General features: G+C 40.1%; 1 protein-coding gene across 3 annotated transcripts in view; it reads right to left on the reverse strand.

Annotated features, from left to right (window-relative positions):
* Positions 1 to 26,700, reverse strand: part of ZNF430 (zinc finger protein 430) — a 39,060-nt gene extending 12,360 nt beyond the window's left edge. For 2 of the 3 annotated variants that reach the window (XM_032170276.2, XM_058424608.1), the window contains exons 1-4: positions 26,551 to 26,700; positions 24,462 to 24,554; positions 13,184 to 13,310; positions 12,585 to 12,683 (exon numbers count right to left, since the gene is read on the reverse strand). In XM_032170276.2, coding sequence (XP_032026167.1) covers positions 12,585 to 12,683; positions 13,184 to 13,310; positions 24,462 to 24,554; positions 26,551 to 26,553 — 322 coding nt within the window. In that variant the 5' untranslated portion in view covers positions 26,554 to 26,700. The remainder of the gene's footprint in view (positions 1 to 12,584; positions 12,684 to 13,183; positions 13,311 to 24,461; positions 24,555 to 26,550) is intronic. The other variant, XM_032170277.2, reaches the window with a different exon arrangement.
* Positions 26,701 to 27,436: the final 736 nt, after the last annotated feature.

Raw genomic sequence — 27,436 nt, forward strand, 5'->3', positions numbered from 1 at the left:
AATGATAAGGCAGCCAGAGAGAAAGGCCACATCACCTACAGACAAAAGTTCATCAGACTAACAACAGACCTTTAAGCAGAAACCCTACAAGCTGTGAGAGATTGGTGGCCACTACTGAACATTCTTAAAGAAAAGAATTTCCAACCAAGAATATCCAGGAAAACTAAGCTTCATAAGTAAAGGAGGAATAAAATCATTTTCAGAGAAGTAAATGCTGAAGGAATTAATCACCACCAGGCCTGCCTTGCAAGAGCTCCTGAAAGAAGCACTAAACATGGAAAGAAAAAAACATTACTAGCCACTGCAAAAACACACTGAAGTACAAAGACCAATGACACTATGAAAAAACTACATTAAAGAGTCTTCAAAATAACCAGCTAGCACCATGAAAACAGGATCAAATTCACACATAGCAATATTAACGTTAAACTTTTTTTTTTTTTTTTGAGATGGAGTCTTGTTCTGTCACCCAGGCTAGAGTGCAGTGCACAATCTTGGCTAACTGCAACATCTGCCTCCCAGGTTCAAGCAATTCTGCCTCAGCTTCCTGAGCAGCTGGGATTACAGATGTATACCACCATGACAGGCTAATTTTTATATTTTTAGTAGAGGCGGGGTTTCGCCATGTTGGCCAGGCTGGTCATGAACTCCTGACCTCAGGTGATTCACCTGCCTCAACCTCCCAAAGTGCTGGGATTACAGGCATAAGCCGCCGTGCCTGGCCTAATCTTAAATGGGCTAAATGCCCTCATTAAAAGACACAGAATGTCAAGCTGATTAAAGAGTCAAGACCCATTGGTGTGCCATATTCAAGAAACCCATCTCACATGCAAAGACACACACATGCTTAAAATAAAGGAATGGAGGAAAATTCACCAAGCAAATAAAAGAAGAAAAAAGGAGGGGTTGCAATTGTAGTTTCTGACAAAATAGACTTTAAACCAACAAAGATCAAAACAGAAAAATAAGGGCATTACATAACGCTAAAGGAATCAATTCAAGGGGCATCCAGATTTATAAAACACATTATTAGAGACCTACAAAGGGACTTAAACTCCCACACAATAATAGTGGGAGACTTTAACACCCTACTGCCAATATTACACCAACAATTGAGACAGAAAAGTAACAAAGATATTCAGGACTTGAACTCAGCTTTAGGTCAAATGGACCTGATAGATATCTACAGAACCCTCCAGCCAAAAATAACATAATACACATTCTCCTAAGTGCCACATGGCACTTACTTTAAAATTGATCACATAATTGGAAGGAACACTCCTTAGCAAATGCAAAAGAAATGAAATCATAACAGTCTCTCAGACCACAGTACGATCAAATTAGAACTCGAGAGTAAGAAACTCACTCAAAACCACACAAGTACATGGAAATTGAACAACCTGCTCCTGAGTGACTTCTGGGTAAATAATAAAATTAAATCAGAAACCAAGAAATTCTTTGAAATCAATGAGAACAAACAGACTATGTACTAGAATCTCTAGAATGCAGCTAAAGCAGTGTTAAGGGGAAAATTTATCGCACTACATAGCCACAGCAAAAAGCTGGAAAGATCTCAGAATGACACCCTAACATTACAATTAAAAGAACAAGAGAACCAAGAGCAAACAAACCCCAAAGCTAACAGAAGACAAGAAATAACCAGAATCCGAGTGAAACTGAAAGAGATAGAGACACAAAAAACCCTTCAAAAAACCAATGAATCCAGGAGCTATTTTTTTTGAAAACATTAATAAAATAGAACACTATCTAGAGTAATGGAGAACAAAAGAGAGAACAAGAAATAGACACAATACAAAATGATAAAGAGGATATCACCCCTGACCCCACAGAAATACAAACCATCAGAAAATACTATAAACACCTGTATGTACATAAATTGAAAAAGCTAGAATAAATAGATAAATTACTGGACACCTACACCCTCCCAAGACCAAACCAGGAAAAATTTGAATCCCTGAATAGACCAATAAGAAGTTCTGAAATTGAGGAAGTAATAAATAGCCTACAAACTAAAAATGCCTAGGGGCAGATGGATTTACAGCTGAATTCTACCAGAGGTACAAAGAGGAGTTGGTACCATTTCTTCTGAAACTATTCCAAATGATAGAAAAAGAGGGACTCCGCTCTAACTCATTTTATAAGATCAGCATCATTCTGATACCAAGATCTGGCAAAGATATAACAACAACAAGAAACTTCAAGCCAACATCCCTGATAAACATTCATGCAAAAATTCTCAATAAAATACTGGCAAACCAAATCCAGCAGCACATTGAAAAGCTTATCCACTGCGATCAAGTCAGCTTCATCCCTGGGATGCAAGGCTATTTCAACATAAACAAATCAATAAATACAATTCATCATATAAACAGAACTAAAAACAAAATCCATATGATTATCTCAATAGATGCAGAAAAGGTCTTTGATCAAATTCAACATACCTTAATGTTAAAAATGCTCAATAAACTAGGTATTTATGGAACATACCTCAAAATAATAAGAGTCATTTATGATGAACCCACAGCCAATATCATACTGAAAGGGCAAAAGCTGGAAGCATTCCCCTTGAAAACTGGCACAAGAATGCCCTCTCTCACCACTCTTATTCAACATAGTATTGGAAGTTCTGGCCAGGAAAATCAGGCAAGAAAAATAAATAAGGGGTATTCAAATAGGAAGTCAAACTGTCTGTGTTTGCAGATGACATGATCCCATATCTAGAATGCCCCAATGTCAGCCCAAAAGCTTCTTCAGCTAATAACAAGCTTCAGCAAAGTCTCAGGATACAAAATCAATGTGCAAAAATTACAAGCATTTCAATACATTAACAATAAACAAGCAGAGAGCCATATCATGAATGAATCTCCAGCCACAATTGCTACAAAAATAATAAAATACCTAGGAATACAGCTAACAAGGGAAGTGAAGGACCTCTTTAAGGAGAATACAAACCACTGCTCAAGAAAATCAGAGAGGACACAAACAAATGGAAAAGACAGAAAGAATCAACATTGTAAAAAGGGCCATACCGCCAAAAGTAATTCAATGCTTATCCCACTAAACTATTACTGACATCTTTCACAGAATTAGAAAAAACTACTTTAAAATTCATATGGAACCCAAAAGACCCCGTATAGCCAAGACAATTCTAAGCAAAAAGAATAAAGCTGGAAGCATCATGCTATCTGACTTCAAACTACACCACAAGGCTATAGTAACCAAAACAGCCTGGTACTGGTATAAAAACATACACATAGACCAATGAAAAAGAATGCAGAACTCAGAAATAAGACTGCTTATCTACAACCATCTGATCTTTGAAAAATCTGACAAAAACAAGCAATGAGGAACAAACTCCCTATTTAATGAATGGTGCTGGGAGGATTGGCTAGCCATATGCAGAAAACTGAAACTGGAACCCTTCCTTACACCTGTACAAAAATTAACTCAAGATGGATTAAAGACTTAAATATGAAACCCAAAACTATAAAAACCCTATTAGAAAATCTAGGAAATACCATTCAGGACATAGGCATGGACAAAGATTTCATAATGAAAACGTCAAAAGCAACTGCAACAAAAGCAAAACTTGACAAATAGAATCTAATTAAACTAAAAACCTTCCGCACAACAACAAAAAAACTATCATCAGAGTGAACAGACAACCTATACAATTGGAGAACATTTTTGCAACCTATTCATCTGACAAACGTTAATATCCAGAGTCTGAAAGGAACTTAAGCAAATTTACAAGAATAAAACAACCCCATTAAAAAGTGGGCAAAGAACATGGACACTTCTCAAAAGAATACATTTATGTGGCCAAGAAACAAACAAAGCTCAACATCAGGGATCATTAGAGAAATGCAAATCAAAACCAGAATTAGATACCATCTTACGCCAGTAAGAATAGTGATTATTTTTTTCTAAATTTTTTTTTTTTTTTTAGACGGAGTCTCACTCTTTCGCCCAGGCTAGAGTGCAGTGGCGCGATTTCGGCTCACTGCAAGCTCTGCCTCCCAGGTTCACGCCATTCTCCTGCCTCAGCTTCCCGAATAGTGGGGACCACAGGCGTCCACCACCACACCCAGCTAATTTTTTGTATTTTTAGTAGGGACGGGGTTTCACCGTGTTAGCCAGGATGGTGTCGATCTCCTGACCTCGTGATCCTCCCGCCTCGGCCTCTGAAAGTGCTGGGATTACAGGCATGAGCCACCGTGCCCGGCCAAGAATAATGATTATTAAAAAGTCAAGAAACAACAGATGCTGGTGAGGCTGTGGAGAAATAGAAATACTTTTACACTGTCGGTGGGAATGTAAATTAGTTCAATCATTGTGGAAGACAGTATGGGAATTCCTCAAGGACCTAGAACCAGAAATACCATTTGACCCAGCAATCCCATTACTTGGTATATACCCAAAGGAATATAAATAATTCTATTATAAAGATATGTGGATGTGTATGTTCATTGCAGCACTATTTACAATAGCAAAGACATGGAATCAACCCACATGCCCATTGATAATAGACTGGATAAAGAAAATGTGGTATATATACACTATGGAATACTATGCAACCATAAAAAAGAATAAGAGCATGTAGTTTGCAAAGGCATGGATAGAGCTGAAAGCCATTATCCTCAGCAGACTAATGCAGGAACACAAAACCAAACACCACATGTTCTCACTCGTAAGTGAGAGCCGAACAATAAGAACACATGGGCCGGGCACAGTGGCTCATGCCTGCAATTTCAGCACTTTGGGAGGCTGAGGTGGGCAGATCACGAGGTCAGGAGATCAAGACCATCCTGGCCAGCATGGTGAAACCCCATCTCTACCAAAAATACAAAAATTAGCTGAGAATGGTGGTGCATGCCTGTAATCCCAGCTACTTGGGAGGCTGAGGCAGGAGAATCGCTTGAACCAGGGTGTTGGAGTTTGCAGTGAGCTGAGATCATGCCACAGCACTCCAGCCTGGCGACAGAGCGAGACTCTGTCTCAACAACAAAAACAAAAACAAACATGGACACATAGAGGGGAACAACACACTCTGGAACCTGTCAGAGTGAGGGAAACAGCATCAAGATAAATAGCTAATGCATGCAGGGCTTCATACCTAAGTGATGAATTGATAGGTGCAGTAAACCACCATGGGACATGTTTACCTATGTAACAAACTTGTAAATCCTGTACGTGTATCCCAGAACACACAAAAAATAATATTTAAACAAAACAATAACAATGAAACTGGTAATAGTAACTTTATTCCTTAAAGCAATCATTTTAAATATAAATTAATTAAACTACTTAATAAAAAAATGTAATCCCAGGACTTTGGGAGGCCCTGGGGGGCTGATCACTTTAACTCAGGAGTCTGAGACCAGACTGGAGAACATGGCAAAATTCTGTCCCTACAAAAACAAAAACAAAAACAATAAAATGAGCTGGGCATGATGGCACATATTTGCAGCCCAGCTACTTGGAAGCTGAGATGAGATCATCTGAGTTTGGGAGGTTGAGGCTGCAGTGAGCTTTAATCATGCCACTGCAAACCAGCTTGGTTGACGGAATGAGACTCTATCTCAAAAACAGATAAATTTATAAAAAGAAAAAGAAATAAGATGCCTGAGTAGTTTAAGTAAAAAAGCATACAATACGCTGTCTATAACAGACTCATTTTAGCATTGAGTCAAATAGGCTGAAAGTAATAGAATGAAAAGAATCTATATTCCATGCAAGTAGTAACCATAATTGGATGAGGCGGTAGTAATTATATTGAATGTAATATGCTTTAAGTAAAATACTAACATGAGACAAACACTGATACTATATAATGGCCAAATGAGTCAAGAATCTATAACTATCACATCTATCTATTTATGTTTATATGTATATTATATATAACATCAGGACTCCAAAATGTATAAAGCATATTTTGGCAAAGGTAAAACAAGAAATATATAGCAACATAATAATTGTAGACATCAAGATCCCATTTGCATAATAAATAGAAAATTTAAATAAAAGATCAGTAAGAAAACAGACAACATTATAGACTGTATTAACTATTTTGCATATAAACAAATAACTGAGAGTGGATAAATTATAAAGTAAAAACGTTTATTTGGTTTACAATTTGGCAGACTGTATAAGAAGTGTGTGCCAGTATCTGCTTCTGGTGAGGGTCTCAGGAAACTTATAATCTTAGTGGAAGACAGAGTAGCTGGACATATCACATGGTAAGAGACAGAGCAAGTGTGAGGTGAAGGAGACAGGTTATTTTAATGAACCAGCTCTCATTTGAATTAATGTAGTGAAAACTTTCTTATTACTAAAAGGATGGTGCCATGGCATTTATGAGAATTAGTCCCCATGACCCAAACACCTCCTACGAGGTTCCACAACCAACATTGAGTATTACATTGCAGCATAAGCCTTGCAGAACGTGGACATCCAAACTGTACCACAGACCAACTAGGCTTAACAGCATGTACAAAACTTTCCAGTTAAAAGCAAGGGAATACACAATATTTTTATTTGGATGTGATGTATTCTGTTAGGACACATAACAAGTCTTATTAAAGAATACCACCTGGGAGTAGTGGCTGATACATCTAATCCCAACAATTTGGAAGATGAAGTTGGGAGGATCACTTGGGACCAGAAGTTTGATACCAGACTGAATAATATAGTGAGACTCTGTCACTACAAAAAATCAAAAAATTAGCGAGGCATGGTAGTGCATGTCTGTAGTCTCAGCTACTTAGGAGGAAGAAAAGATCACTTGAGTCAAGGAGACTGAGGTTGCAGTGAGCCAAAATTATGCCACTATACTCCAGCCTGGGTGACGGAGTATGATCCTGTTTCAAAACAACAACAAATAAATATAAGAAAACCAAAATCATACACTGTGTGTTTACTGACCAAAACTGAATGAAACTAAAAATTAAAAGCAAAAGTAGGCCGGGTGTGGTGGCTCACATCTGTAATGCCAGCACTTTGGGAGGTCAAGGTGGGTGGATCACCTGGGGTTAGGAGTTCAAGACCAACCTGGCCAACATAGTGAAACCCTGTCTCTACAAAAATACAAAAATTAGCCAGGCATAATGGCGGGTGCCTGTAATCCCAGCTACTCAGGAGGCTGAGGCGGGAGAATTGCTTGAACCCGGGAGGCGGAGGTCGCAGTGAGCCAAGATCGCACCATTGCACCCCAGCCTGGGCAACAGAGTGAGACTCCATCTCAATAAAAAAATAAAAAAATTAAAAAAAAAAGCAAAAGTAAAACTGGCAAATCCAATAATATATTTGAAAAAACAAAACAAAACAAAACACATGGGCCGAGTGTAGTGGCTCATGGCTATAATACTAGCACTTTGAGAGGCCAAGGCAAGAAAATTGCTTGAGCCCAGGAGTTCCAAACTAGCATGGGCAACATAGGAAGACCCTGTCTCTAAAAATAAAAATAAAAAAAATAAAAATAAGGCCAAGCGTGGTGGCTCACGCCTGTAATCCCAGCACTTCGGGATGTGGGCGAATTACTTGAGGTTAGGAGTTTGAGACCAGCCTGGCCAACATGGTGAAGCCCCGTCTCTACTAAAAATACAAAAGTTAGCCAGGCCTGGTGGCAGGCACCTGTAATCCCAGCTACTCAGGAGGCTGAGGCAGGAGAATTCCTTGAACCCGGGAGGCAGAGGTTGAAGTGAGCCGAGACCATGCCATTGCACTCCAGCCTGGACGACAGAGCGTGACTCCATCTCAAATCAGTCAGTCAATCAAACACACTATTCAGCTCAAGGTTCAAAAAGTTTAATTTAGTTAAGTTGTCAATACAACCTACAGTGGTGAACAAATTCAATATAATCTCTATAAAAATCACAATAGCACAGTTTTATTACACAAATATTGTTTAAAATTTTTAAATTTGATTATGAACTATAGCCAAACACCCATGAAAAAGAATAAACAGGCATTATACTTCCTGATTTTTAAACATATTAGGCAGCGTGCAGTGGCTCACACCTGTAATGCCAGCACTTTGTGAGGCCAAGGTGGGGGGGATCACCTGAGCTCAGGAGTTCGAGACCAGCCTGGTCAACACTGTGAAACTCCCGTCTCTACTAAAAATACAAAAATTAGCCAGGCGTGGTAGTGCACGCCTGTAACCTCAGCTACTCAGGGGACTGAGGCAGAAGAATTGCTGAAACCCAGGAGGAGGAGGTTGCAGTGAGCTGAGATCGAGCCACTGCACTCCAGCCTGGGTGACACAGCCAGACTCCATCTCAAAAATAATAATAATAATAAATTAAAAGCTACAGTAACAAAAACAGTGCAATATTGACACAAAGGCAGACAAACAGATGAAAGAACAGAATACGGAGCCCAGAAATGAAACCTTTTATATATAATCAAATGATCTACAAAGCTGCCAAGAGCAAACAATAAAGATAGTCTTTTAAAAAACAATGTTAAAAACTAAATATCAATACTGATAAAATAAGGTTGGATCATTTCTTTGAACCATATACAAAAATATTTTAAGTAAAATACTTAGACATAAAAAAACTAGTAAGTCTCTTAGAAAAAAATAGAAAGAAGACATGATACTGGTCTTGGCACCATTTTCTTAGATAAGACACTAAATGCATGAGGAACAACAACAAAAAATTAACTATACTATACTTCAAAATTTCTGCACATTAAAACAAAACATTTAACTCAGTGCAAATGCCTCCTAGAAAATGGGTAAGAATATTTCCAAATTACACGTGACAGTTAATATTCAAAATATATAAAAAACCCTTAAAACTGAATAAGTTAAATAACTTGATTTGAAAATTAACAATTGAACTAAATTTTTATCACAAAAGATACACAAATGAAAAAAGCATTTGAAATGACATGCAAAATTAATAATTGGTAGAGAAACACATAAAAATAACAATGAAAAATGAAACCATTACGATGGCCACTATAAATTATTTAAAAACACCAAGTCTGTTGATGATGCAATGAAAATAAAACCTATGTTGATTGTTGGTAGTAAACAAAGATGCAGTCATTATTTTTAAATGTTATAAATTGTTTCTCAAATAATTAAAAATGGAATTATCATCAAATACAGCAATCCTGTTTATCAATTTAAAATATGCAACACATGACCTGGAAGACATATTTGAACATCCATGTTTATTGTACTAGTATTCACAAAAGCTAAAAGGCTGAAGCAACCCAGGTGTCTCTTGATTTATAAACACATCAAAAATGTAACATGTGTACAGTGAAATATTACTCAGTCTTTAAAAGCAAAATCTTGCCAAGCGTGTGACTCACACCTGTAATCCCAGCACTTTGGGAGGCTGAGGATGGCAGATCACCTGAGGTCAGGAGTTCGAGACCAGCCTGACCAACATGGTGAAACCCTCTCTCTACTAAAAATAAAAAAAGTTAGCCAGGCATCGTGGCACATGCCTGTAGTCCCAGTTACTCGGGAGGCTGAAGCAGGAGAATCGCTTGAACTGGGGAGGCAGAGGTTGCAGTGAGCTGAGATTGCATCATTGCACTCCAGCCTGGGCCAACAGGAGACTCCGTCTCAGAAATAAAAAAGAAAAAAAAAAAAAAGAAAATCTTGTCACATTTTAAGATAAACTTTGAGAATACTATGTCACCTGAAATAAGCCAGTAATGAAATGATGGATACAGTATGACTCCACTTATATGAGATATTTTAATTAGTCATACTCATAAAAACAGAAAGTGGAAGGGTGTTTGTTAAGGGCTGGAAAGAGGGTAAAATGGGTTGCTGTTATTTAATGGGTATTGAGTTTTAGTTTCACAAAATGTAAAATATCTAAGTCTTTTGCATAACAATGTGAATATAATTAACATGCCTGCCTGAAATGCAGGGCTGTGGTTTTTTTTTTTTTTTTTTTTTGGAGACAAAGTCTCACTCTGTCAAAAAGCTGGAGTGCAGTGGTGCAATTATGGCTCACTTCGGCCTCCAACTCCGAGGCTCAAGTAACCCTCCCACCTCAATCTTGCAAGTAGCCTGAAGCACAGATGCACAATACCATGCCTGGCTATTTTTAAAAACCATTTTTTTAGAGAGGGAATCTCCCTATGTTTCCCAGGTTGGTCTCAAACTTTTGAGCTCAAATGCCTGGATTACAGATGTGAGCCACCACCATGTCTGGCCCTAAAATGTACACTTAAATAGACTTAAGATGGTAAATATTATGTGTTTTTACAACAATTAATTTTTCTAAAGGAAAAACTGAAAAAAATACAGATTTACAAATCTTTTCAAAAATTACCTTCAAATTACAAAAGTGTTTCTCTCACACAAAGGTGAGAGAAACATCATCATTAAACACATGGTGAAAATAAGAGAGGGTGAAAATATTTCCATGACTACTCACTTAGGTGAGATAAAACCACCACTAAAAATTAGCTAAGAAAAAATATACACAAGATAAGCCATAACCAATATTGGGGTCATATTTATAGATAAACACACATACATATATATCTAATTGTGACAGACATATGACTGATTTATCTCTTAATTATAAGAGATAAACCAAATTGCAAACTGTCTAAAATTATAATACAAAAGTGAAACAAAAAAACACAATAACTCAATGTTAAGAAACCTACACTAACAAAACACTGATATGAAACTGCACAACAATAGTAAGTGACATATTTACTCATAAAATCTGCTGTGCAACACTGATATACCATTAAAAAAGAATTTGTCTGCATAACTACAGTAATCCTCTCTGGTACTCAATAAAAGCCATACTCATTCACATCCTGATATAAGGGCCATTATATATGAACCTGACTGCAGAAACCTGCCCTATTGTCTGCTCCACAGATCAAAGTCCTGAAGGATATTCAGTCTGTCCAAAAATAAAATGGGAATTACAACTACCCAAGCCCCTGTAACAAGCCAACTAAAGGTGGACCCTAGTGCAGACCCAGCAGCCTTGCAATCAAGCTACACCCCCTCTCCACTACAAACCCAGAGAGCATTCTATGACCCTGGAGACATGACAGAAAAAGATCTTTACCTACTGAAACCAGTTTATAGAAGCTTGAGGAGTTGTTTGTTCCTTCAAATTCACAGACACTAATGCAAAACTATATTGTGCCCATTGTCAATGCTTCTATTTTAACATAGCACTGGAAGTATGTGGCAGAAAAATGAGTCAAAAACATTTTTAAAAAGCCACTGAAATTGAAGACAAGTAAAAAGTTGCTGTTTGTGGATCATATGATCTTATATATAAAAAACCATGAACACTACATTGAAATTTGTCTGAATTAATACACTCAGTAAATTAGCAAACCACAAAATTAACACACAAGTATTAAGTTATTATTCCATACACTTAAAACAAACTAACGGAGAAAGAAAACAATTTAAAATAGCATTAAAATAACAAATTTCTGAGAACAAGGAAGTAAAAAATCTTTACAATGAAAGATATAAGTTATTAATAAAAGAAATTAGAGAAGACACAAATTTAAAAATATTGCATGTCTACAGATTGAAAAAATAAATATTGTTAAAGTGTCCTATTATCTAAGTAATCTATAGATTCAATAAATTACCTATCAAAATTTCAGTGGCATTTTTCTTCACAGTAATGGAAAATACAATTCTAAAATTTACAAGAAACTACAATAAACTTCAAATAACCAAAGCAATCATGAGGAAAAAGAACAAAGTAGAAAGACATCATACTTTATAATTTCAAACTATGTTTCGAGAACATAGTAATAAGAACAGAATGGAATGTGCAGAAAAGTTAACAACAACAACAAAAAACAATGGAACAGAAACCACTACTCTTACACATTTCAGATATGATGCAAAAAGAGAACTAAGAAAATAGTTTGGCCAGGTGCAGTGGTTCACACCTGTAATCCCAGTACTTTGGGAGGCCAAGGCGGGTGGATCACTTGAGGTCAGGAGTTCAAGACCAGCCTGCCCAACATGGTGAAACCCTGTCTCTACTAAAAATACAAAAGATTAACTGGGCATGGTGGCGGGTGCCTGTAATTCCACCTACTCGGGAGGCTGAGACAGGAGAATTGCTTGAATCCAGGAGGCGGAGGTTGCAGTGAGCCTAGATCGCGCCATTGCACTTTAGCCTGGGCAACAAGCATGAAACTCAGTCTCAAAAAAAAAAAAAAAAAGAAAAAAGAAAAGAAAAGAAAATAGTTTAACATAGAGTTTCTCAAAATCATGTAGATATTTGTGTGTCCCCCAAAACAATGGAAAAGCAGTCAGACTGTGAGTCTCGCATGCCATGAAGAGGACTTTGGTTCTGACAGCAAACTTGAAGGGAGATCACCAAAGGGAAAGAATCCTTAAAGAATTTAAAAGCATAAGATAGAAGATGCCCCTATGTGAGAGCGAAATTAAAAAAAAAAACTCAGGCTTCCCAGAAAATACTTGCTTTGGAACACAGCTTCTCAAATAACATTTTAAGCATTGGCTTTCTTTTTTTTTGGACCTCTCATTCATGTCGTCTGTTGTGTTCACTCTCACCTACCTGGGGGTTCATCTACCATCGCATGTCTCTTCATATTCCAGGGCTCTTTTCCTTGCTCTAGACAGGTGATCAGGTCTGGCTTAGAAACAGCAATACCTGCTTTATTGAAAATAAATAACATGAATCTTTCTCATATTCTTCAGTTACCAACCTAGTACTGTGCTTAGTAAAGAGCATGTAGAATATTCTAGAAAATTAATCCTAAAAATACTAATTTATAACAGAAATTTCTAAGTATTTAGAAAATATTTTACATTTGTATGTTCTTAATTTCACTACCTGGTATTCATTAATCAAAAATTGGTGGTAGCAAATAGATTTTAAGATATGGACAACAATATTTTATGCCACTAAATTTCTGGAATTGCCACTAATCTAGAGTGAAGGATACAGATCAGCCCAGGAATGTGCAAAGTTTAAGTCAAGATAAAACATCTTGAAAAAATTCTTTTCTATATGGAAAAATCCTCAAGGTTTTCTTAAGAACAAGTATCAGAAACTCATTCATGCAAAGCATAAATTACCAAAAATTATTCTCAAAAAAAGAGAAATGAAAGCTTTAGGGTATATTAGTAACTGTGTACTAAAGTTATTCTCACCCAAGAAGACCAGGTTTCTGTAGTTCTCTAACATCACTTTTCTATACAAATCCTGCTGAGCAGTGTCCAGGCATTGCCACTCCTCCAGAGAGAATTCTATGGCCACATCCCTAAACGTCAACGGCCCCTGAAAAACACAAGCACACAAGACACACGTATATTTACCAAGTGGCCACAGGCAGAATTTATTATTTTTTTATTTTTTTTTGAGACGGAGTCTTGCTCTGTCCCCCAGGCTGGAGTGCAGTGGCGTGATCTCAGCTCACTGCAAGCTCCGCCTCCCGGGTTCACGCCATTCTCCTGCCTCAGCCTCCCAAGTAGCTGGGACTACAGGTGCCCGCCAACACGCCCGGCTAATTTTTTGTATTTTTGGTAGAGACGGGGTCTCACCGTGTTAGCCAAGATGGTCTCGATCTCCTGACCTCGTGATCCGCCCGCCTCGGCCTCCCAAAGTTCTGGGATTACAGGCTTGAGCCACTGCGCCCGGCCCAGAATTTATTATTTGAATTAAAGTGAAATGAGAGAATAAAGAGAATTGGTTCTGACTTACAGGAATGACTGAAATTATTCAATAATTTTTTTTTTTTTTTTTTTTTTGAGACAGAGGCAACCTCTGCATCCTGGCTTCAAGCAATTCTCCTGCCTCAGCCTCCCGAGTAGCTGGGATTACAGGCATGCGCCACCACATTCGGCTAATTTTGTATTTTTAGTAGAGACCAGGTTTCTCCATGTTGGTCAGGCTGGTCACGAACTCTCAACCTCAGGTGATCCACCCGCCTTGGCCTCCCAAAATGCTGGAATTACAGGCATGAGCCACCATGCCCAGCCCCAATAATTTTTCACACAGAAATATTATCTAATGTTTTCTCTAACTCTGAGAGAAGAGAATGGCATAAGATCCATAACACCAGTATATATATGATACGTCTCTGGATGAGAAGCATAAAATTGAGGGCATAAACAAAAAATTGTACACTTTGAGTGCTATATTTACATCATAAAGTTTGAGTTGTGTATATTTTTCAGACAAAAAAGACATGTTGAGCTCGAAGGTACCTCTCAACTTTAAAGGTGAACAATAAACTGGAGATCCTGTTGTGCAGATTTTTTTTCTTCAGAAGATCTGAAGTAAAGTCTGAATTTCTAAATTTCTTTCTTCTTTTTTTTTTCTTTGAGACGGAGTTTTGCTCTTGTTGCCCAGGCTGGAATGCAATGACACCATCTCGGCTCACTGCAACCTCCACCTCCTGGGTTCAAGTGATTCTCCTGCCTCAACCTCCCAATGCCCAGCTAATTTTGCATTTTTAGTAGAGACGGGGTTTCTCCATGTTGGTCAGTCTGGTCTCGAACTCCCGACCTCAGGTGATCCATCCACCTCGGCCTCCCAAAGTGCTGGGATTACAGGTGTGAGCCACCACACCCGGCCAACAAATTTTTATGATGTGCTGATGCACATAGAAGAACACGGCATCACTGCTAAGATATTGCCCCTCAAATAGTAAATTATAGTCTGAATGTAACCATAAAGATACATCAGTTTTATACAAAGTTCAAGATACAGATATCGCCCATGTTCTGTTATTTTTAATAGTGATTTTAAGTAGACTTTCTTTAGCACCCTAGAGAGCAGGTATCTCCTAATAATTTTTTTCAGAACTTTCTGGGTAATAAATGGTATTCTGTTTAAATAAGCATTTTCTTAATCCTGTTCTGCATAGAGTTAATAGAGAAAACAGATGAAACCTCAACATTACATATTCTCCATCTTTACTAGGGACCCCAGCTTTTCCCCAATAGGAATCTTAAGTATCTACATCTCCCCATGTTTAACAGCCACAAAGGGAACATTTTTAATAGTGCCAATTATAAATTTATGGTAGGAATTCTGCATGGCATATAAGAAGCCATGATGTAGAGAATGTAGAGAAAGCTCTGGTATATAGTAAAGAAATGTTTTGCAGAGAGCCTTGAATATTATAAGAATTTTTAAATGTAGTTAAAACAAACACCTTAAGGAGGAAAAACACAAATAGAGAAGTAAAGATCTGCAAGTACTAAACACGTGGCATTCCATGAAGCAGAGTGCACACAGCTCTTCGTCTGAGACATGTTTAGCTGAAAAAAAGCCATTTTTTCTCTCTCCTTCTCTGAAAATCCTTTTTAGATAACATTCTCTGGAAAAGTTATACCTGCATTTTGAGAATGTTCCTTTAAAAATGTCAGCACCACCTTTTTGTCTGCTACCGTCACGCACACAAACAGAAGGAAGGTCCTGCAGAAAAAGTCCACCCATTTCTCTGTCCTTTATAACAGAAGGGATTCAGGAACAATGAGCTGCTCTATGAATATAAAAGTATGTTTCTCTTTTCCTGTCCTCAGGTGCCCTCCCCTGCCACAGACACCAGCAATTTCTGCTACAGTAATGGAAATATGAGCCACACTCCCCTGTCCCTACCAAACCCAAACAGAACGGGCCCTGTGACCACCCTTTAGTGCAAAGGTGGCACTTAGCTCTCATGAATTCTGGCCTCACCTTAGAGTCACATAAGGCACTTCATTAAAACAACATGGATGCTTCCACCCAGAACAATAAACAAAATCCGTGGAAAGGGCGTAAGTACAGAGATTTCTGCCATGTCATCCTAATTAGAAGACTGGGCAGAGGCCGGGCGCAGTGGCTCACACCTGTAATCCCAGCACTTTGGGAGGCCGAGGCACATGGATCACCTGAGGTAAGGAGTTCAAGATCAGCCTGGCCAACATGGTGTAACCTCATCTCTACTAAAAACACAAAAAATTAGCCAGGAATGGTGGCAGGTGCCTGTAATCCCAGCTACTCAGGAGGCTGAGGCATAAGAATGGCTTGAACCTCGGAGGCGGAGGTTTCAGTGAGCCAAGATTATGCCATTGCACTCCAGACTAGGTGACAGAGTGAGATCCTGTCTCAAAACCAAAACCAAAACAAAACAAAAAAACAAGATGGGGCTGATAACCACTTAGCTAAGCACTGCCTCTCAAACTTTAATGAGCTTAAAACTCGCTTGGTAATTTTGGCCCCACTCTATGTAATGCGAATCTGCAAGTTTGAAAAGGGTTCATGAATGGGTGTTTCAAACAAGTTCCCTGTCAATGCTGATGTTGTTCCCCCTGGGCTCATTATTAGCATTTGTTAGAGAAGCAGGTACAGCACAGAGTCCCTTACACTTAGCACTCTTGTCACAACACAAATACTTCTGGTACAAATAAAACCAATCTCCATCTTAAAGTTTTATATTCTTTGCTGGCTCTTTAAAGTTTACAGAACAAACGGAAGGCAGCAATGTCTGAATAAATCTGCCTTTGGAAAATAACATGTACACATATACAAATGCAATGTTTATTAAGCAGGTACTATGTGCTCAAGGGTATGTTACAGGGCACTGTGCTGGGAATAACACATTTTGTGATTTAATCCTAATAACACCCTAGAAGTTGATACTAAGTGTTCAATAATTCCCAGGATTTAGATAAAGGGTTCAGCATTTTTATTTCTTCCTCTGTTTCTCTGTCATTGATTTTGTTTTAAATATATAGAATAAAAGTTAAATATAGGCAGATGATCAGAACATAGAAAAAGTTTAATGTAGTTTAGAGAAATTTTTATTGTGTATACTTTTACTTGTTTGTGACTTTGTGGAGCAACTGCTAGATTGGCAGAAACAGAAAACAAGGTGCTAAATGGAATGTTTCTGTAAGCACTGGTTTTAACACAAAATTTAAAAATAAGATCCTAAAATAAATAGTTTATTTCTGTCATTTATCTGTTTTTGGGTTTCAGAAAATTGTGAGCACCAGCTCTAGAAAAGCAGCAGGATTCACCAGACAAAACTCCAAATCTTTTTTTTTTAGAAGGAGTCTCGCTCTGTCGCCAGGCTGGAGTGCAGTGGCACAATCTTGGCTCAGTGCAACCTCTGCCTCCCGGGTTCAAGCGATTCTCCCGCCTCAGCCTCCTGCGCAGCTGGGATTACAGGCATGTGCCACCACGCCCGGCTAATTTTTGTATTTTTAGTAGAGACGGGGTTTCACCATGTTAGTCAGGCTGGTCTCAAACTCCTGACCTCGTGATCTGTCTGCCTCGGCCTCCCAAAGTGTTGGAATTACAGGTGTGAGTCACTACACCCGGCCAAAACTCTGATTTTTATAAATCAGTTTTGTGAGGCAAGGCTCCAGAGTGGGGCCAGACATAAATAAGGCCTCCAAAAAGGGTGAATCTGAACAGAATTTGGGCAGGGAAAGGACCCTATGTAGAATTCTGTTCTCTCTGCCACCAAGGTATTTCCAGTTCTGTTTTTCCTAAGCTTACATAAGAGAATCTTAAATCCCAGAGCTTATGTAACTTTAATCTATTTTTGCCACTGCCCTGTCAATGTTATAACATATACTAATAAGCAATTTAAACAAATGTATTAAAGTTCTTTAGAATAATTTATATTAGAAGATATATATTCTTGGCAAAGTAAAAGAAACACAAATAATAACAAATCTTCACTCCATAAATATCCCTTTAGCTGATGATATCAGAAGTAACAATATAAAACAGTGGCCCAAATTTTTTTTGGACACATCTATTCATTGTACCAATCATATAATGCTTAATTCACCCACGTATCCAGTTGTTAGTCTAGACAAAATGTTCCTGGATAGTAAGGATCATGACTGCTTCATCTGTTTTTTGAATGGCCATATAAAATGAAAACAATTACTTTATCTGTTTGAGTCACCAGACCTCCTATTGCTTTCATCCAAGTACCAGGAAACTTGAGAAACTCTCATCTGGGTACCAACCAAACTTATCTCTTGTATGAGGGGAGGAAAAAAACACAGAATTGCCAGGCATGGTGGCTCATACCTGTGATCCCAGCATTTTGGGAGGCTAAGGTGGGTGGATCACAAGGTCAGGAGTTCAAGACCAGCCTGTGCAATATGGTGAAACCCCGTCTCTACTAAAAATGCAAAAATTAGCCAGGCATGGTGGCAAGCGCCTGTATTCCCAGCTATTCGGGAGGCTGAGGCAGAAGAGTCACTTGAACCCGGGAGGCGGAGGTTGCAGTGAGCCGAGATCGTGCCACCACACTCCAGCCTGGGTGATAGAGCAATACTCCATCTAAAAAAAGAAAAAAAAGAAGAAAAAAAAAACCCCAAAAAAACCACACACACACAGAATGACTCATTTCTCTTACACCAAGCCAGAAGCAGAATTAACCACTCTTGTCAGCCTGACACAATTCTGCCCTGGACATCCTCAAATGTCTCAAAGATGCGTAGGTGATTGTGAGAGGGTTCTTAGTGACCCTGGGCTGATGGCCCAATGATAATCCAGGCTGGAGAGATTCAGGCTGATTCTAAATAGAAAATGGCCTGGTGGAGCTCCAGAACCTAATCACTTGTCCCAATTTGCTAGCTTTTGGGTAAGAAGAAAGACAAGAATACTCTACTCCAGTATCACATTTTACAGGTAGGTATAGTTGTGGTCATGGCTCTGGATACATTATGACTTTGATATCTCACTCTTAAAATGCTGATTCTGTCATCAGATTCTATTTATATCTGGAGCCTCTCACATAACTGTGGCAAATCACTGAATAAGATCTGAAAAGCTTAAAGAACCACACTCTCAAAGGGGGCTTTAAGATGTCTATGTTGACAGCTCACAATGGAGAAAATGCCTCCTGCTGGTTTTCTGGACATTCTCAATCTAAAGTCTGGCCATGTCCTGTAAATCCCAGGAAGAGGCCAGACCTTATGTGCAGATTCTAGGTAGGATCAACCACACTCTGCATTCTTGGGTGTTACAGCAAGTGGAGTACAATCAAAGGAGAGATCCCCTCATAGAGGCTGCTCTAGCTCATTCTATGTGATATGACTACCTAAAAGGAAAATGCTGAGGCAACATGAATATAAGAGAGTTTATCTGGGCCAAGCTTGAGAATAGTAACCTGGGAGCAAACACACATTTTCCGGAGACTGAACAAATAAGAAACTGAATCCCTGAATAGACCAATAACAAGCTCCAAAAATTGCATTAGTAAGAAATAGCCTACTAGCCAAAAAAAAGCAAAGAACCAGACAAATTCCTAGCTGAAGTCTACCAGATATACAAAAAAGAGCTAGTACCACTTCTACTAAAAATATTTCAAAATATTGAAAAGGACTCCTTTTCAACTCATTATATATAAGAATAGCATCATTCTCATACCAAAACCTGGCAGAGATAAAAAAAAAAAAAAAAAAAAAAGACAGAAAACTTCAAGCCAATATCCTTGATGAACATTGATGAAAATATCCTCAACAAAATACTGGGAAACTGAATTCAGAAGAACATCAAAAAGCTAATCCACTATAATCAAATAGGCTGCATCTCTGGGAGGCAAGGTGGTTCAATATACAATCAATAAATATTATTCATCACATAAAGAGAACTAATAACAAATACCAACATTATCTCAATAGATGCTAAAAACACTTTCAATATAATTTAACGTTTTTCATGTTTAAAAACCTCAACAAACTAGGCATTGAAGGTATATACTTCAAAACAATGAGACATCAACGACAAACTTACAGCCAACATACTGAATAGACACAAGCTGGAAGCATTCCTCCTTGAAAACTGGCACAAGATAAGGATGCCTTCTCTCAAACATCCTATTCAACATAAAATTGGAAATCCTGGCCAGAGCAATCAGAGAAGAGATGAAAATAAAAGGCATCTGCCAGGCATGGGGGCTCACGCCTGTAATCCCAGCACTTTGGGAGGCTGAGGTGGGTGGATCACGAGGTCAAGAGATCGAGACCATCCTGGCCAACATGGTGAAACCCTGTCTCTCCTAAAAATACAAAACTTAGCTGGGCATAGTGGCATGCGCCTGTAGTCCCAGCTACTCAGGAGGCTGAGGCAGGAGAATCACTTGAACCCGGGAGCCGGAGCCTGCAGTGAGCCGAGATCACACCACTGCACTCCAGCCTGGCGAGAGCAAGACTCTAAAAAAAAAAAAAAAAAAAGAAAAGAAAAGAAAAGGCATCCAAACAGGAAGAAAGCAAGTCTAGGCTGGGCGCGGCGGCTCACGCTTGTAATCCCAGCACTCTGGGAGTCCGAGGCGGGCAGATCACGAGGTCAGGAGATCGAGACCACGGTGAAACCCCGTCTCTACTAAAAATACAAAAAAATTAGCCGGGCGTGGTGGCGGGCGCCTGTAGTCCCAGCTACTCGGAGAGGCTGAGGCAGAAGAATGGCGTGAACCCGGGAGGCGGAGCTTGCAGTGAGCCGAGATTGCGCCACTGCACTCCAGCCTGGGTGACAGAGCGAGACTCCATCTCAAAAAAAAAAAAAAAAGGAAGTCTAACTATCCCTGTGTGCAGATGACATGATTCTGTATCTTCAAAACCCTATAGTCTCAGCAGGAAAGCTCTTTAAACTGATAAACAGCTTTAGCAAAGTTTCAGGATACAAAATACACGTACATCTCCATACATCAAAACATCCAAGCCAAAAGCCAAATCAAAAACATAATCCCATTCACAATTGCCACAAAAAGAATATCTAGGAATACAGCTAATCAGAATGGTGAAAGATCCCTATGACAAGAATCACAAAACACTGCTTAAAGAAGTCAGAGATTGGCCGGGCACGGTGGCTCACGCCTGTAACCCCAACACTTTGGGAGGCAGGGGCAGGCAGATCACAAGGTCAGGAGTTTGAGACCAGCCTGACCAACATGGTGAAACTCCATCTCTACTAAAAATACAAAAACTGGCCGGGTGTGGTGGCATGTGCCTATAATCCCAGCTACTCAGAAGGCTGAGGCAGGAGAATCACTTGAACCCGGCAGGCGGAGGTTGCAGTGAGCTGAGATCGTGCCATTGAACTCCAGCCGGGGCAACAGAGCAAGACTCAGTCTCAAGAAAAAAAAAAAAAAAAGTCAGAGATTACGGCCAGGCACGATGGCTCATGCCTGTAATCCCAGCACTTTGGGAGGCTGAGGCAGGTAGATCACGAGGTCAAGAGATGGAGACCATCCTGGTCAACATGGTGAAACCCCGTCTCTACTAAAAATACAAAAATTAGATCCAGGAGTGCATCCAGAGGAAACCAGGCCATGGATCTGGGGCCCACATCACTGTCTCATAAAAAGTGCGATGACCAGGTTTATGGATCACTCTATTCTCAGTGACAGAACCTTCAGTCTGTATTAAGAAGATATGGCTGCAGAAAGACAAGATGAATTGTGGAAAGAGTACAAAGAGGGGGAAAGTAGGAGGTTTCCCAGTTCCAGTGGCTGAGTAATGGGAGAAGGAGATGGAGAAAGCAGAGTAAACTGATTGGACTACAAAAAAAAAAAAAAAGTACAAAAATTAGCTAGGCATGGTGGCAGGCGCCTGTAATCCCAGCTACTGGGGAGGCTGAGGCAGGAGAAATACTCGAACCCGGCAGGTGGAGGTTGCAGTGAGCCGAGATGATGCTGTTGCACTCCAGCCTGGGCAACAGAGTGAGACTCCATCTCAGATTTTGAAAAAAAAAAAAAAAAAAAAGAAATGTCGGAGGCATATTGAATCAGGGCAAATCCATTTTGAATAGGGGCTGGGTAAAATGAGGCTGAGACCTGCGGGGCTGCACTCCCAGATGGTTAGGCATTCTAAGTCACAGGATGAGTTCAGCACAAGATACAGGTTATAAAGATCTGGGTGATAAAAACAGGTTGCAGTAAAGAAGGTGGATAAAACCCACCAAAACCAAGATGGGATGAGCATGACCTCTGGTCGTCCTCACTGCTACACTCCCACCAGTGCCATGACAGTTTACAAAATGCCATGGAGACATCATGGAAACATCAGGAAATTATATTGTCTAATTGGGAAGGCAAAAATAATCCACCCCTTGTTTAGCATATAATCAAGAAATAACCATAAAGGGCAACCAGTAGCCCTCAGGGCTGCTCTGCCTGTAGAGTAAGCCATTCTTTTATTCCTTCTGTTTCCTAATAAACTTGCTTTTACTTTACTCCGTAGACTCACCCTGAATTCTTCCTTGAGCGAAATCCAAGAACCCTCTCTTGGGGTTTGGATTCTGACCCCTTTCCTATAAGAACTCTGCACATTTTCTTTTTCTCATTAAAAAAAAATCAGCTGAATTTGTCTTCAGTGGTCTAAATAAAATTTTTCACAGGCTCCTGAACTTGGAGCTATCCTCAATCTGAGCCAATATACAACTCCATTTTATGTCCCTCCTAAGAACGTGCTGACTTCAGGGTAAAACATTTTCTGATCTAAAATCTGATTATTTCACCCTTCATTTGCCAGTCCCCTCCAACTTCTTTTTTTTTTTTTTTTTTTTTTTTTGAGACGGAGTCTGGCCCTGTCATCCAGGCTGGAGTGCAGTGGTGCGATCTAGGCTCACTGCCAGCTCTGCCTCCTGGGTTCACGCCATTCTCCTGCCTCAGCCTCCCGAGTATCTGGGACTACAGGCACCTGCGACCACGCCTGGCTGATTTTTTTGTATTTTTAGTAGAGATGGGGTTTCACCATGTTAGCCAGGATGTGTCTCCATCTCCTGACCTCGTGATCCACCTGCCTCGGCCTCCCAAAGTGCTGAGATTACAGGCGTGAGCCACGGCATCCGGCGGTCTCCAACTTCTTTCTAATTTTGTTTGCTCCTCCCCATGAAAGAAAGCCCTTTTCTGCCTAAACTTTGCAATCCTTAAGGTTCTTGCAGTTGGTATTTCCTCCTGTTGCAATAGTCCTTTGGAATTCAAATTTTTAACATAAATCTAACTTTGTTATATATTACAAAGTCTAGAAACTGCCTTCAAACAATAACAACTTTATCATCAGTAAGACCCTCTCAATCCCCTACCATCTTAATCTTAACTGCGTCTGCCTGTGGGTCCCCACCTTTCCAGGACTCTGTAGCTTCTCTCAGCAGAAAAGCTTCTTCCACAGCTAGAGTGAGCAGGCTGGGACATCTGCAGCGGAGGCTCCCCAGAAAAAAACTAACTGGGCCTGTAATAAACTCCTTTTGCAGGCTCAATACTAGCCTTAGCTCTGAGTCACTGGGCTCAAGCTTTAATTTCTATGTTAGAGTTACTTGCTTGGTTTTTGAAACTATGTGTTTGAAAAATCTAGCAAAATTAGTCACAGAGTTCATACAAGGGAAGGAAATTTTAAGGTGTTTTCAACTTATACCTCAATAAAAAAAGCAAAAGTATCTATTTCTTTCACATAATATATGCATTATTTTATTAATTCCATTAAGAATCATTTAGTAAACAATTAGTCATATGGGAAAACTTCTAGGTGGTACCAAGTTTCATCTCATAAAATTTAGCATGAAACTCAGAAATCAAGATAACAGGATTTGAACAGAGATATTCACTGTCAAAAATTTACCCTGCAGAGAGAGAAACTGATGTTTTCATGAATCTGTGTAACTCGCCAATTATCTACCACATTTTCTTGTAGAAATGTATTTATTTTCTACAAAAAAATGAAACAGAGATTTTCCCTACTCATTTCCTTGGTAGCATGCTAAAAGCTGAGCCTTAGAATTCTGTTTGAAATCACCCAGCCATAAAAAACACACCTGAGAAAATTCCTAAACTCACCCTGGGGGGAAAAATGGAATAGAGAATTTTTAATGAATGGAATATATTATTAGATACTATTTTTTTTCTTAAACCCACCACTTTTATGCCTTTGATAAATATTTTCCTACCTTTCAAGCCCTACTAATACAATTTACAGCTAAAAAACTGAGGTTAAAATAAGTGAACAAATCTTTTCAAGGTGACAAACCCAGGGAGTGGCAGTGCTGATGAAAAAACAGATGTGTCTGACTCATGTTTCAAGTCAGGCCATTCCATCACTTGAAACAGTCTTCCACCCACTCCTGCTCACTTATGTGCTCAAGAACCACCCACTCAGGAGATACCACACTATGCCCCAGTGACTGTCCCACGGGCATTTAACTTTGCAAGTTCTTACACCATCTCACTGGGGTCAGTGTTTTTCTTTTTCTTTTTGTTTTTTGGGATACTATTTTTTCTGTCACAAATGTTCCACTTTTTTCCACTATTTTACTTTGGGTATATTTATTTCACTATTTTTCTGCCCCCTTAGACAATCCAGAGGCAAAAATTATTTGTTTTCCCCTCAATGCCACAGTCTGATTGGTTGACCAGCAATGTGTCTCCAAGAAATGAAAGCTGGGTTGGGTCAAGACAATTTTAACATCTCAAGGGGTTACCTTTTCATAAAAAGAGTACACCAGAAGATTCCTGTCAGCCCCAGGGCATCCACTTGCTTCCTTGAGAGGATACACTCCAGACTTCAGGTTCTCCTACGGGAGAAAATAACCCAGAAGCTGACATCCACTAGACACTCTAGCTGACATAACCATGGTGGATATCTTGGTTTATCCCCAGACAGTACTGAAACCCAGGATTAGAAAAAAACTGACGGGTGGCTGAGGACACATCACCTCATAAAGTTTCCAAAGGAAAACCTTGACCCCAAAGCATCCTGAGACAAGATCTCTGTGCCCAGAGAAGATACAAGAAGAAGCACAGAGAGTTTTTACAATACAGTGTCAGGGGATTATTCTTTGCTTTCTTCTCATGGGAAATATTTACAAACAGATAACAAATCTTATCAAAAGCACTACTTAATGCTTTGTCAGAAAATAACTAATTAAAATATGGTATAAACAAGTACACTAAAGGACAAATAGGTGATAATGTGAATTAGGGAGGAAAAGTTGGCATTTGGGAATGCCAGAAAGAACTGGAAATTTAGTATCTTACTGCAAGCCAGAGTGAGGCTGGAGAAATGGAGGACGGGAGTTAGACTTAAGACCCTGCTTGGGACACAGGTGAAAAATGCAGCAGAAAATCAGTTCCCCATGGAGTGTGAAAATAATTGAGTGGCAGGCAATTAGACTAAGGTGTCTCTAGACTCTGGGTTCCTACTTTTAAAAAGAGCTAACGTGGCTGGGCGTGGTAGCTCACGCCTGTAATCCCAGCATTTGGGAGGCCAAGGCAGGCGGATCATCTGAGGTCAAGAGTTCGAGGCCAGCCAGGCCAACATGGTGAAACCCCGTCTCTACTAAAAGTACAAAAATTAGCTGGGCAGGGTGGCGGGCGCTTGTAATTCCAGCTACTCAAGAGGCTGAGGCAGGAGAAGCTTGAACACGGGCAGTGGCGGAAGTTGTAGTGAGCCGAGATTGTGCCACTGCACTCCAGCCTGGGCGACAAGAGCGAGACTCCATCTCAAAAAAAAAAAAAAAATCTAACTCAAGCGCATCGTTTTGAAAATTCTGGGTGACAGAGCGAGACTCCGTCTCAAAAAAAAAAAAAAAAAAAGAAAGACACAAAATTCAGGCTTAACCAACTGTATACTGCCAATTAAGCTCTGATTACATAACCAGAAAATTTTCACCTTTATTGTACAAACTAAGAAACTACATAACGGTACCTAACCAATTACTGAATTTGGCTTTCTTCATCATGCACCTTATAAAAGTCTTTCCTTCAAGCCCCGCCATGAACAACAAATTACAAACCACAGCTGGGTGCTCTACAGTTTTTAAATCACTCTTTGATTAATTTCTTTAACATTTTTGCGGTGACTTCTGTACATTTTTTTTTTTTCTCGAGACGGAGTCTTGCTCTGTTACACAGGCTGTAGTGCAGTGGCACGATCTCGGCTCACTTGCAACCTCCACCTCTCAGATTCAAGTGATTCTCCTGCCTTAGTCTCCCAAGTAGCTGGGACTACAGGCGTGTGCCACCATGCTCGGCAAATTTTTGTATTTTTAGTAAAGAAGGGGTTTCACTATGCTGGCCAGGCTGGTCTTGAACTCCTGACTTAGTGATGCGCCTGCCTCGGCCTCCCAAAGTACTGGGATTACATACGTGAGCCAACCCTCCCGGCCTGTACATTTTTTAATAGGAGAAAAGACGAACCAGGAACCCAGGACCAAAGTTCTTCCCATTCATGAACTCGCATCCCAAGTCAGGATTCTCCCATGACGATCCTCCGGTGGTCCCTGAACAGTCTGGGAGAGACGCGGCGCTGCGGATGCAGAGCTGCCCAGAGAGGGATCCAGGCCAGGGCACAGTCACTGCTCAAGGAAGAGACAGGACGTGCTCGGGCCCGCCTGTCAGCGCAGCCGCCATCTTATGGCTGTTGGGGACTGAGGCCCAGCTGGGCAAGGAGAACTCGGGGCGCAGACTGTGCAGCTGACTGCCGGGAGGCCTGAGTCCCGCCACAGCCACTTCCCACCCGTTACAACCAGCCCCTCCCCTCTCTGGGGATGTGGGACCAGGCACACTCACCATTTCTAGGCTTCCAGGGGTTCCTGGCGTCTTAGCTGTAGATCTCCCAATACCTGCAGGTCACAGGGCCACAGAGCCTGGACCTCTAGGAGCAGAGGACACAGAGCGGTGAAGACGAGACCTGGAGCTCAGGCCACAGCGAGAGACAAAGGCCCCGCCAAACCCGGAAGCCACCCTGTCCGCTTCACCTGCGTGCCTGATTGGACGGTTCCCTGCGTAGCGTCTCTGATTGGATAACATTTAAATCCCCGCCCCCTCAGGCCATGATTGACGGAAGATGTGAAGAGATGCGGGGCTGAAAGAAGAGTGACAGCCTGGGCTGCATCCTTCTCTGATAGGGCTCCTCCCTGAGCTGAGCCAGGCCCACTCCAGAGGTTATTTGCATTTAACCTTGTGTGTAAGGTCATATGCACTTATAAATAATATATGGGGCCGGGCGCGGTGGCTCACGCCCGTAATCCCAACATTTTGGAAGGCCGAAGCTGGCAGATCACCTGAGATCGGGAGTTAGAGACCAGCCTGACCAACATGGAGAAACCCAGTCCTTACAAAAAATATAAAATTAGTGGGTCGTGGTGGCCCATGCCTGTTATCCCAGGTACTCAGGAGGCTGAGGCAGGAGAACAGCTTGAACCTGGGAGGCGGAGGTTGCGGTGAGCCGAGATTGTGCCATTGCACTCCAACCTGGGCAACAAGAGCAAAACTCTGTCTTTAAGAAAAAAAAAAAAAAAAAAAATATATATATATATATATAGTGGCTATTCAAAAATGAAAAGAATGTAACAATAATTATTTTAAAATTTCAGATTTTATGACCTTCCTTCCTGGCTCTGGTCCTTTGAGCAGGCAGCCTGAGATTTTAAAAAGGAGGTGATCTTCTGAAATA

This window comes from Hylobates moloch, unplaced genomic scaffold (assembly GCF_009828535.3).
Source record: "Hylobates moloch isolate HMO894 unplaced genomic scaffold, HMol_V3 SCAFFOLD_12, whole genome shotgun sequence".
Taxonomy (NCBI): Eukaryota; Metazoa; Chordata; class Mammalia; order Primates; family Hylobatidae; genus Hylobates; species Hylobates moloch.